Genomic DNA, 12,472 nt, shown 5'->3' on the forward strand with positions numbered 1-12,472 from the left:
CATGGCAACACTGGGTCCTTACCCACTGAATGAGGCCAGGGAGTGAACCCACATCCTCATGGATACTAGTCAGGTTCTTCACCTTGCTGAGCCATGACCGGGCCACCTACATTCCCTTTCTGATATTTCATTGTTAGTGTAAAGAAATGCAACTCATTTCTTTATGTTAATCTTGTATCCTGCTATTTGCTGAACTCCCCTGTCAGTTCTAGTACTTTTTTGTGGAGTCACTAGGGTTTTCTATATATAATATCATGTCATCTGCATATAATGACAGTTTTACTTCTTTCCTTCCAATTTGGATAAATTTCATTTTTTTTTCTTGTCTGACTGCTGTGGGTAAAACTTCCAGTACTATGTGGAATAAAAGAAGTGAGAATGGACATCCTTTTTTTGTTCAGATTTTAGTGGGAAGGCTTTCAGCTTTTCACTGTTGAGTATTATACTGACTGTGAGTTTGTCATAAATAGCTTTTATTATGTTGAGATATGTTCCTCTCCATCAACTTTGGTGAGAGTTTTTATCATGAGTGGATGTTGAATTTTGTCAAATGCTTTTTTTTGCATCTGTTGAGAGGATCATGTGGTTTTTGATTTTTATTTATGTGGTGTATCACATTAAGTGATTTGCATATGTCGAACCATCCTTATGAACTTGCAATGAATCCATTTGGTTGTGGTGTATGATCTTTTTCATGTGCTGTTAGGTTTAATTTGCTAATATTTTGTTGAGAATTTTTGCATCTCTATTCATCAGATTTATTGCCCTGAAATTTTATTTTTATTGTTTGGAGGTGTCTTTGTCTGGTTTTGGTATCAGGGTGATGGTGGCTTCCTAGAATGTCCTTGGGTGTTCCCTCCTCTGTAATTTTTTGTAAGAGTTTGAGAAGGATCAATATAAGTTCTTTTTTGTGTGTTTGGTTGAATATGTCTGTGAAGCCATCCAGTTCTGGACTTTTTTTATAGGGAGTTTTTAAAGTACAGATTCTATTTCACTTCTAGTGGTTGGTCTATTCAATTTATCTATTTCTTCTTGATTCAGTTTTGTTGGGCTGTATGTTTCTAGAAACTTGTTTATTTCTTCTAAACAAATTGAACCTAATGAAACTTATAAGCTTTTGCACAGCAAAGGAACCATAAAAAAAAGGCAACCTACAGAATGGGAGAAAATATTTGCAAACAATAAGACTGACAAGGGTTTAATTTCCAAAATACTGAACAAGTCAACAACAAAAAAACAAACAACCCAATTGAAAAATGGGCAGAAGACCTAAATATACATTTTCTACAAAGAAGAAATGCAGTGGCCAATAGGCACATGAAAATATGTTCAACATCACTAATTATTAGAGAAATGCAAATCAAAACTACAGTGAGGTATTCCACCTCACACTGGTCAGAATGGCCATCATTAATAAGTCTATAAATAACAAATGCTGGAGAGGGTGTGGAGAAAAGGGAACCTTCCTACACTGAATACATTGACTACTACTCGTCCATAATAAAGAACGAAATAATGCCATTTGTGGCAGCATGGATGCACCTAGAGATTATCCTGCTAATTGAAGTAAGTCAGAAAGAGAGCAACAAATACCATATGATATCACTTATATGTGGAATCTAAAATATGATGCAAATGAACCTTTCTACAAAAAGGAAACAGATCCATGGTCAGACCATGGTTGCCAAGGGGGAGGGTTTGGAGGAGGGATTGGGTAGGAGTTGGAGTTAGTAGATGTAAGCTGTTATATAGAGAATGGATAAAAACAAGGTCCTACAGTATAGCACAGGAAACTAGATTCAATATCCTCTGATAAGCCATAATGGAAACGAATATGAAAAAAGAGAAAGCATAGGAGTTCCCTTTGGCTCAGCAGTTAAAGAACCCAACTAGCATCCATGAGGATGTGGGTTCGATCCCCGGCCTGGCTCAGTGGGTTAAGGATCCAGCGTCGCCGTGAGCTGTGGTGTAAGTTGCAGACTCGGCTTAGATCCTGTGTTGCTGTGGCTGTGGTGCAGGCCAGTGGCTGTAGCTCTGATTCGACCCCTAGCCTGGGAACCTCCACATGCCACAGGTGCGGCCCCTAAAAAGCAAAAAAAAAAAAAAAAAAAAAAAAAAAAAAAAAATAGAGAATGCATATATCTGTATAATTGAATCACTTTGTTGTGCAGCAGAAATTAACACAACATTTAAATCAACTATATACTTCAATAAAAAATGAAGGATAAAAATTTAAAAGAAGAATGAGTGGAGTTCCTGTCATGGCTCAGTGGAAATGAATCTGACTAGCATCCATGAGGATACAGGTTCAATCCCTGGCCTCACTCAGTGGGTTAAGGATCTGGCATTGCCATGAGCTGTGGTACAGGTTGCAGATGTGGCTCAGATCTGGTGTTGCTGTAGCTGTGGTGTAGGCCGGTGGCTACAGCTTTCGACCCCAGCCTGGGAACCTCCATATGCTGTGGGTGCGACCCTAGAAATGATTGTGTAATGAAATTCAATCTTTTAAAAAATAAAAACAAAAAAACACAATTTTGTGTATAGTGCATTAGGAACCCAAATTTATTGTGTTTCAAATACATTGTCATGTGCCTTGATTTGAATACTCTGTTTTTGATTGTTTGAAATGTCACATTTACCATGTGCAATGTGCTCGTAGGTGAGTTTTCTATTCTACTCCTGATTTACTTGTCTGTTTCTCTACCAATATCACACAAATTAAAATATTGTCACTCTAAAGGATACTGCATCTATTGGGGCAAATTTTCTCCAGTTTGTGTTTCCTTTCCTTTTTTTCAAAATTGTCTTGAACGTTCTGGCCTGTGAATTTTAGCATCAGCCTATTAATTTGAATAAGTCTGTTATGATTTTTGTATGAAGTATTTTGAATTTATAGTTTAATTAGGAGAAACGGACATCATATTATGCATCTTTATGTGGGTCTTCTCTGGCTTGTACCAGTGATTTTCCTTCGTAGAAATCTTACACATTTCTTGTTACATTTATTCTTACTTTAAAAAAATTTTTTTTTATTTTTTGGTATTGTGAACACATCTTCTCCCCGTTGGATCTTCAAATCAGTTACTGGTCTATAGGAAAGATGCATTTCATTTTATTCTTGTATCTAGTCAATATTTGATTTTTAAAAATTCATTATAGGACTGCCCATTGTGGCTCAACAGTAGCAAACCTGACTAGTATCCATGAGGACGTGGGTTCGATCCCTGGCCTTGCTCAGTGGATCAAGGATCCAGCGTTTGCCATGAGCTGTGGTATAGGTCACAGACATGGCTCAGATCTAGCATTGCTGTGACTGTGGCATAGGCTGGGAGCTGTAGCTCCAATTTGACCCCTAGCCTGGGAACTTCCATATGTGGTGGGTATGGCCTAAAAAGACAAAAAAAAAAAAAAAAAAAATCGTTATAATAGTTGTTAAATCATTTATCTGACATTTTCTAAGTATGTATTAATACCATTTATTTTGAAAGAGTGAGAACGCTTTATGTTTTTTATATATATATATATATATATATATATATATATATCTTATTTTTACTTTTAAATGCTTTTGCTAACGTGTTTGGAATAATCTTGGAGGCTAGCAATGATAGTAGGATCCTTAACCTCCTCCTCTTTTAATTTAAAGTGTGTTTATATTTGACTGTTAAATATGAGGCTGCTTATAGATATATTTTGTCAGGTTATGGAATTTTTTTTCTTTTCCTTGATCTTCAACAAGAATGGTGGTTAAGGAGTTCCCATTGTGGCTCAGCATTTAACAAACCCGACTAGTATCCATGAGGACAGGGTTTCAATCCCTGGCCTTGTTCAGTGGATTAAGGATCCAGTGTTGCTATGAGCTGTGGTATAGGTCGCAGAGGTGGTTGAGATCCCACGATGCTGTGGCTGTGATGTAGGCCGGCAGCTACAGTTCGATTCAACCCCTAGCCTGGAAACCTCCATATGCAGAGGGTTCAGTGCAAAAAAGAATGGTGGTTAAATTTCTTTAGCACCTTTCAATACGTTTTTTGTTTGTTTGTTTTGTCTTAGGACCTGTGGAAGTTCCCAGGCTAGGGGTCGAATCAGAGCCACAGCTGCTGGCCTCCACCATAGCCACAGCCACGCCAGATCCTTAACCCACTAAGTGAGGCCAGGGATCAAACCTGCATCTTCATGGATACTAGTCGGGTTCGTTAACTGCTGAGCCGTGACGGGAACTCCATACCTTTCAATACGTTTATAAAGATTTTCTCTTTTTTGTTAGTATGGTGAATTGTAATAATCCTTTTCATAAGGTTGAACCATTCTTGGATGAATGTTATACGCACTCCCTAGCCACTATGTTTTTTAACATATTTCTGCTATTTTTATATAGGCTTCTCTCTCTCTCTCATACACACACACACACACACACACACACATACGCATGCACACACATATAGTGTGTGTATACAATGTTCTCTCTTTGTCTGGCTTTAATATCAAGTTTCTCTGATTTCATTGAACTTATTGGGTGACTTTTCCATATTTATGCTTTTACTCCTTGTATTTAATTATTTTAGTTTTGTTGTTATCGTTTGAGTTTTTTGAGTTGGATGTTTTGTCATTTGCTTCTGGTTGTTTTTATTTTCAACATTGCACCTAAGAATATTTATGTTTTTCTTTCAATAACATTTTGCTTTCAGCTCTGAAGAGTATGTGTGCCTTTGTGGCTATTTCTAGTTTGAAAAAAATTTTTTTTTCTTTTTCCCAAGAGTTATTTAAAAGTGCTGTATTTTTTTAAGTGCACAGAATATGGTCTGTATAATTTACTTCTTAGAATTTATTAAACTTGATTCTGTGTCCTCATCCATGGTTAATTTTACTGATTGTACAGGAATTTGAATAAAATATGTTTTCTGTTTCTTGGGTCCAAACTTTTATTTATTAATAATTTATTCATAATTATATGTATATAAAACCAACATCATATACATTATCTACACTCTATCAGGGTCTGCAAACTTTTTATGTAGAAGGTAAATAGTAAATATTTTAGGCTTTGTGGACCATAAGGTCTCTGTCACAACAATCTACTCCTGTAGGAAAGCAGCTGTAAGACAGTGTGTCAGTGAATGGACATGGGCTACATTTGGTATTTTTATATATTATATACATATTATAAAGACATAAAAATATATATTACATATTTATTTTTGTCTTTCACTTGACAATAATTGAAAGAAGATATAATACTTTACAATTTTTTTTTCTGTTTAGGGCACACCTGTGCTTATGGAAATTCCCAGGCTAGGGGTTGAATCAGAGCTGCAGCTTCAGGCCTATGCCACAGCCACAGCAACGTCCTATCCAAGACGCATCTGCAACTTATGTTGCAGCTTGCAGCAAGGCAAGAGCCTTGACCCACTGAGTGAGACAAGGGATCGAACCTGCAACCTCGTGGACACTGTGGTTCTTAACCTGCTGACCCACCAGGGGAATGCCTGCAGTTTAAATAAAAAAGCATTCTGTTAAAATAAAAAGCACATACTGCACCACGGTCTTAAAGCCCTTTTCAGAGGTTGCTTTGCTCCTGGTTGTTGGTGGAGAAAGGCCAGCCAGCTGTATGTCCAACCCTTTCTTCATGTGCTTGAGAACAGCAGTCAGTTTTTGAGCCAACCCGAGGGAGACGTGGAGACAAGGGCACAAAGAATGTGTTTAGTGCCTATTTTTAAAAAATGCTTTCTGTCTCTGGTTTTAGTCCTGTCGAAGGGGTTAATAGTTAAAAATGCATTTTCTGGTTTTTTATGTGTGGCCTAACACTGACTTGAGTTTTGACGTTAGTCTGATTTTTGGTTTTCTCCCTGTAGTGAGGTCCAAGAGCCAAAGGAGTCACCACCACCTCCTAAAACCTCAGCAGCGGCTCAGCTGGATGAGCTCATGGCCCACCTGTGTGAAATGCAGATCCAGGTGAGCACAGTCCCTGCGATACCACCTGCAGGGTTGGTCTCTCTGGAACGCAGCTCTGCATTCCTCCTTTGGAAGCACTTCTAGGTCATCATTCACTTTCCCAAACTCCATTGAATTCAGGGGATGAACTCAGCTTTGCACTATGTTAACCGGACACAAGAGATACTATGATCCAGGTTCTGATCTCAGGGGCCTGGGCGTGTGCTGGAAAAAACAAGGCCTGAGACTGTGACATTTATAGAGTAAAAGACAGATTTTATTTATTTATTTATTTATTTATTTTTGCCACTACAGCTGGATGAAGTGGGGAAGGGCTGTTAAAGGGGACCCCAGGGTGGGATGGGGCGGGGGGGCAGGGTCTGTGGGCAAGCTGGGGCAGAGCAAGGGAGAGCAAAGTGTGCTTTGGAAGTAACAAGGGTGAAGGATCCTAAGTTCATACTAAGATCACACCTGCTCCCTTGTTCTAGTCTCCAGAGCAGGGATGGCAAGCTCCCTGGCCTGCAGGGGATGGAAGTCCCAAAAAAAGGACTTAAGAAATCATGAAGGGAGTTATCATCTAGAATTCTTAAGGTAGAGAATCAGTTGGGGGATTTGATTTGCCTACATGAAATACCTGTGAAATAATTTCAAGGCAGTAGGTCAAAATGTGTATGGCTGGGAGGGCAAGAAGCTTATCTTTGTGGCTCACCTTTGGATTCCCAATGCCTGGCACAGTTCCTGATACCCTGTGAATAATACATACTTTTTTTTTTAGGGCCACACCTGTGGCATATGGAAGTTCCCAGGCTAGGGATCGAATCAGAGCTATAGCTGCCTGCCTACACCACATCCACAACAGTGGGGGATCTGAGCCGCATCTGCAACCTACACCACAACTCATGACAATGCCAGATCTTTAACCTACTGAGCGAGGCCGGGAATCGAACCCTCCTCGTGGATACTAGGTGGATTGTTTCTGCTGTGCCACAATGGGAACTGAATAATATATATATATATATATATATATATATATATATATTTTGTCTTTTGTTTTAGGGCCGCACCCGCAGCACATGGAGGTTCCCAGGTTAGGGGTCTAATCCCACCTACGCCATAGCCACTGCAACACCAGATCCGAGCTGCGTCTGCAGCCTACACCACAGCTCATGGCAACGCCGGATCCTTAACCCACTAAGCAAGACCAGGGATTGAACCCGCAACCTCATGGTTCCTAGTCGGATTCATTTTCACTGCACCATGATGGGAACTCCGGGAACTGAATAATATATACTTATTGGACAAATGTGTAACCATTTAAACAAGTTTTCTTTAATGTCTGCCATTAAGCTGGGTGCATGCCTCATTGCTCTGGACATCTGAAAATACTAGGGAAAAAAAATCTATATTAGGAATTTGAGTGGTGCAGGTTTTTTTTAATTCATTAAGTGCATGTCTTGGTTTATTTACAGATTTTAAAACATCTGTTTATTTTTTTTAATAAGTCATATCTTTACATTGTACAAAAGTCCAAAAGTCCAAAAGTTTACAGTAGACTGTTTCCAACCACCCAGTTCTGCCCCCTGGCGGTAGTCAGTATTTCCTATTTTTTATACATCCTTTCAAAAGTATTCTGGAATATACCAGCAGGGAGATATAAATGTAAATGTATGTGTAGATAAAGAGACATTATTGTGTTTTTACTTAGTTCTTTCTCCTACTTAATATTGGTACCCTTTTAGACCTTTTAGATATTAACCTTTTCAACACTAATCTCTTCACCATTAACTAACATTTTATAATAGAAGGGGAAGGAAGGAAATCTGACATATGATAAGTTTCTTGAAAAGAGCATTTTGGATTAGTGAGATAATGTGAGGTCAATTCGAGTCAGTAGGAAGAGGATAAGCAGCAGCCTGAAGGCAGATAGGAACAGATCACTTTCAGGAGACTGCAGGGAGCCTGGCTGGCTTTAAACAATGGAGGCTTTTTAACTGAGTAATAAAAGAGATTGGAAAGGTAAAGTGAGGGCAGTGGATGGGAGCGTCTGACGCTGCAACTTCGATGCTGGAACCAATGGAGGGTCAGCGCAGTTCTCTGATCAGGAAGTATTAATAGATGGTCGCAGCAGCCCAGTTGGAAAGGAGTTGAGAGATGGAATCAGGACAGGAGTTGACAAAGGATACGCTGGGCAACTGTTTTGTAATTTGAGGTTTTTCCTTTGGATGTTTTATAATCACCATGTTAGAGTTTTGCTCAGTAAATCTAATTATTCAGCAAGTCAGTCTCACAACTTCTCCCCACCTTCTCCACTAACACTGGTGCAAGTCATTTCTGTTTTGAGCTGTGAGACTAGTCTCCTGCCTAACTGGTGCCTCCAATTCCACTCTTGCTTGTCGATACCCACTTCCTCACCCAGTTACCACAGGGATCTTGGAAATCAGATTTTTTTCACTCTTACACTTAAATCCTCTCATGGTTCTGTGGCCGGAACTCAGCTGCTTCTCACCAATGCCGAACAGAAACTTAGAGACAGAGTTTTGGGCGAAGGAGAAAAAATAGCTTTATTGCTTTGCCAGGCAAAGGAAGGTCATAGCAGGGGAAGGCCTTGAAGGCTGTGAGAGAGACTGGGAGTTGGTTTTATAGTTTTGGGAGTGAAAAATAGAGCTGCAGATAAGGATCAGGGTAGAGGCAAGCTTGCATTGTTTTCAAAGCTGGTGTTTAGGGGTCTGGTGGTTTTCTTTTGGGAATGAAGAATGCTTCATTAACATCTTCCATTTGTTGGGGGTTTCAGTTCTGCAGAAGAACTCAGAGATACTGTTATTTAAAAAAGGATGTATATATACGTGTGGCTGGGTCACTTTGCTATACAGCAGAAATTGACAGAACATTATAAATCAACTATAATAATTTTTTTAAAGTTATTGTTATCTATATTCCTTGAGGAGGAACCAGGACTCTGCCCTAAAGCTGCAGTTTTCTCTTAACCACTCCTCCCTGGTCCCTTCATCCCCTCCCTTCCCTGATTAGCGACTGTTTGAACCTGCCCTTTGGAACTCAGGGAAGGTCACAGAGGCTGAAGCTTACTCCCTAAAAACAAGAAATGGGGACAGAAAAGCTAGTGTGCCCAGGAACCTCACAGGGCCCTGCTCGTCTTCAGTTTTACCACTCTTGGAAGGAAACGGCAGCTTTTCCCAAGAGGGCCCTATATGATCTTTGCCTCTTTTTCCAGCATTTTCTCCTGCCTCACTCATTCTCACTCCTTCTGCTTTAGGCCTACTGATCTTTTTTACTCTTCTTTTATTGTACCAAACTGTCTCCTTCCTCTGGGCCTTTCTTCTTTCTGGAATGCTTTTCCCACAAATATCAATATGTCCGGGTCTCTCACAACACCGCCCGGATATCTGCTAAAATATCACCTCCTTAGAAGGCCTTCTTTGATCACCTTCATCTAAATCCATTCTTGCTCACCGTCCCATCTGTCATTTGCCTTGATGTATAACTTACATTTTATCTCCAGCTGACATTGCATCATATATTCATTTAACGGTTTATTATCTATCACCCAGAGAATGTAAACTCCATAAGGACAGAGACAAGGTCGACTTGTACATTGCTCTATACCAAGAGCCTGGAGCCATGATTGGCCCAAACCAGGTGCCCAATAAGCCCTGCAAAATAAATGGACAAAAAGAAGATAAGATTAATTGTTGAACTGTGGTCACTATAAGAGCAAGAAGAGGTATCCTCTTCATACGTTCAATTTCCTTTGTCGGAAAAGGTTTATGAACAGAGGAGAATGAATCAGAGGTCATCCTACTCTGAGGAATTTAGCGTGAAAGGGAGATGAAAGCGTGTTTGTTGGTGTTACAATGTTAGAGTCTGTCAAGGCCTTGGAGGAAGATTAGGGAAAGGCTAAGGGGTCGTGGGGAGGATGCCACTGAGGGTAAATGTACATGAGGATGATTCTCTTTATGTTTCTCTTCTTGATACAGGCACAGTGAAAGTAGATGCCAGCACGAAACACTTACCAGAAAAGCAGGATCCCAAGACCTCCCTGGACTCAATGTTGGGGGGTTTGGAGCAGGAACTGCAGGACCTCGGAATTGCCACAGTGCCCAAGGGCCATTGTGCTTCCTGCCAGAAACCGATCGCTGGCAAGGTGGGATGGGCCAAGGTGTTGCTCCTACCGCCATCTGTGTGTACGTCCGTCTCCATCACACCAAGGATTGTTCTTTCTCCTTCTATTCAAAGGCATTTTAGTAATAGTTAATAATTACTGATTCCTTCAGGCATGGAACTAAGTGCTTTACAAGGATCCCTTTATTTAATGGTCACCTTAGCCCTTCAGTGGTCATAACCCTTTGTAAAGATGAGGAAACTGAGGGCTCAGGGTTAACTGACATGTCCAAGGTCCAGTAAGAGGTGAAGGTAAGACCCAAACCCCAGAGAGCCTGACTCCTGAGTTCAGCTCTTTTTTTTTTTTTTTTTTTTTTTTTTTTTTTTTTTGTCTTTTTGCCATTTCTTGGGCCGCTCCCGTGGCATATGGAAGTTCCCAGGCTAGGGGTTGAATCGGAGCTGTAGCCGCTGGCCTGTACCAGGGCCACAGCGGCCCACGCCAGAGCTGCAGCAACGCGGGATCCGAGCCGCGTCTGCATCCTACACCACAGCTCACAGCAACGCCGGATCCTTAACCCACTGAGCAAGGCCAGGGATTGAACCCGCAACCTCATAGTTCCTAGTCGGATTCGTTAACCACTGCACCACGACAGAAACTCCCTGAGTTCAGCTCTTCACCATTTTTCTAAACTGCCTTTACCAAGAGGACCTTCCTCGCCCCTCCCTCTGTTTTAAACATTCTCAATGTAAATCGATTATGATTCCTAGCTGTACTTAGCTCCACATCATGAACTCAAACTCCTGCTTCCGCATCATCCTTCACCAAAACCATAATAAAGAGCCTTGAGGCCTGTCTTTGCATGGGGAGTGAGATGACGTGTTCAGATCAGAGCAGTAAAAATTGTACTGGCCTTCTTGTCTTCCGGGGACCCTTCCCATGCCAAGGCTGTTGTTCCGTCTTATCTGTCACTGTTGAGCTCTATTTTTGTTTCTTCCAACCTTCCGGGGCAATGTAGTGGAAATAAACACTGGTAGGCTCTTCCCCCCCACCCCCACCCCCGCCTCTCTTTTTGCCTCTGCCTCTTCCCGCAGCATATGGAAGTTCCCAGGCTAGGGGTCTAATCAGAGCTGTAGCCACTGGCGTACGCCATAGCCACAGCAACACAGGATCTGAGCTGCATCTGCGGCCTACACCACAGCTCACGGCAACGCCAGATCCTTAAGCCACTGAGCAAGGACAGGGATCGAACCCGCAACCTCATGGTTCCTAGTCGGATTCGTTAACCACTGTGCCACAACAGGAACTCCAATACTGGTAGGCTTATAGCAGTGTGATCAGTCAGGAAAGTGGGCAGCATTTTACTACCCACAAAGCAGGGACCCACAGACCACCCCCCGCCCCGGTTGGAGCCTAGGTCTAAGTTTCAGTGTTGTGTCACTCCAGGGGGTGTCATGATCATGGAGCACTGCTGGCAGAGCTCCCCCCAAAGTTGTGTACCCTGAGGATCCTGGAGCACTGATGGGGCCACCATGCCTGTCCTTGTCTCATTCTCCAGATGATCCATGCTCTAGGGCAAGCGTGGCATCCAGAACACTTCGTCTGCGCTCACTGCAAAGAAGAGATTGGCTCCAGTCCCTTCTTTGAGCGGACTGGCCTGGCCTACTGCTCCAAGGACTACCACCACCTTTTTTCTCCACGCTGTGCTTACTGTGCTGCTCCTATTCTGGATGTAAGTAAACCTCCTTCCCCCTGCTTTCCTCTAGCTTTGCTCTCCCAGGATCATGTTTTACAGCCCTGCAGCATTCTAATTTCTCTCTCTCTCTCTGGGTTTCTTTTCCAGAAAGTACTGACGGCCATGGACCAAACCTGGCATCCTGAGCACTTCTTCTGCGCTCACTGTGGAGAGGTGTTTGGTGCAGAAGGTAGGACCAGGGTAGTGACAAGAACACCAGCAGAGCTTTTCCGTGATCTGCTGTGTTAGTTCTGGTTCCTGCCACTACCATCCAAGCGCCCCTTTCAGGACCATATGCATCTCTCCCTACCTTTTTATGACCTGGATACATTTTGTTTAAGTTGCTTTTTTTTTTTTAAATCAAAGAAATGCAAAAGCATAGTTTAAAAATGCAAATATTGGAGTTCCTGCCATAGTGCCCTGGGTTAAGAATCTCACAACAGTGGCTCAGGTTGATGCAAAGTCATGGGTTCGATTCCCCAGTCCCGGTCAATAGGTTAAAGGATTTGGCATTACTGCAGCTGACACACAGGTTGCAGCTGTGGCTTGGATTCAATCCCTGACCTGGGAACTTTCATATCTCATGGGGGGGCTGGCCATAAAAAAATTTTTTTTAAATGCAAATATTACCTTAAGGGCAATATTAAAAAAGAACAGTACCTTGCTTTTCCTTTCTCTACCCACAAATCCAGTTC

General features: G+C 41.7%; 1 protein-coding gene across 1 annotated transcript in view; it reads left to right on the forward strand.

Annotated features, from left to right (window-relative positions):
• Positions 1-12,472, forward strand: part of LPXN (leupaxin) — a 47,977-nt gene that overhangs the window by 18,824 nt on the left and 16,681 nt on the right. Inside the window, exons 4-7 of the mRNA XM_013994304.2 lie at positions 5,850-5,950; positions 9,921-10,087; positions 11,601-11,774; positions 11,886-11,967. Coding sequence (XP_013849758.2) covers positions 5,850-5,950; positions 9,921-10,087; positions 11,601-11,774; positions 11,886-11,967 — 524 coding nt within the window. The remainder of the gene's footprint in view (positions 1-5,849; positions 5,951-9,920; positions 10,088-11,600; positions 11,775-11,885; positions 11,968-12,472) is intronic.

This window comes from Sus scrofa, chromosome 2 (assembly GCF_000003025.6).
Source record: "Sus scrofa isolate TJ Tabasco breed Duroc chromosome 2, Sscrofa11.1, whole genome shotgun sequence".
NCBI lineage: Eukaryota > Metazoa > Chordata > Mammalia > Artiodactyla > Suidae > Sus > Sus scrofa.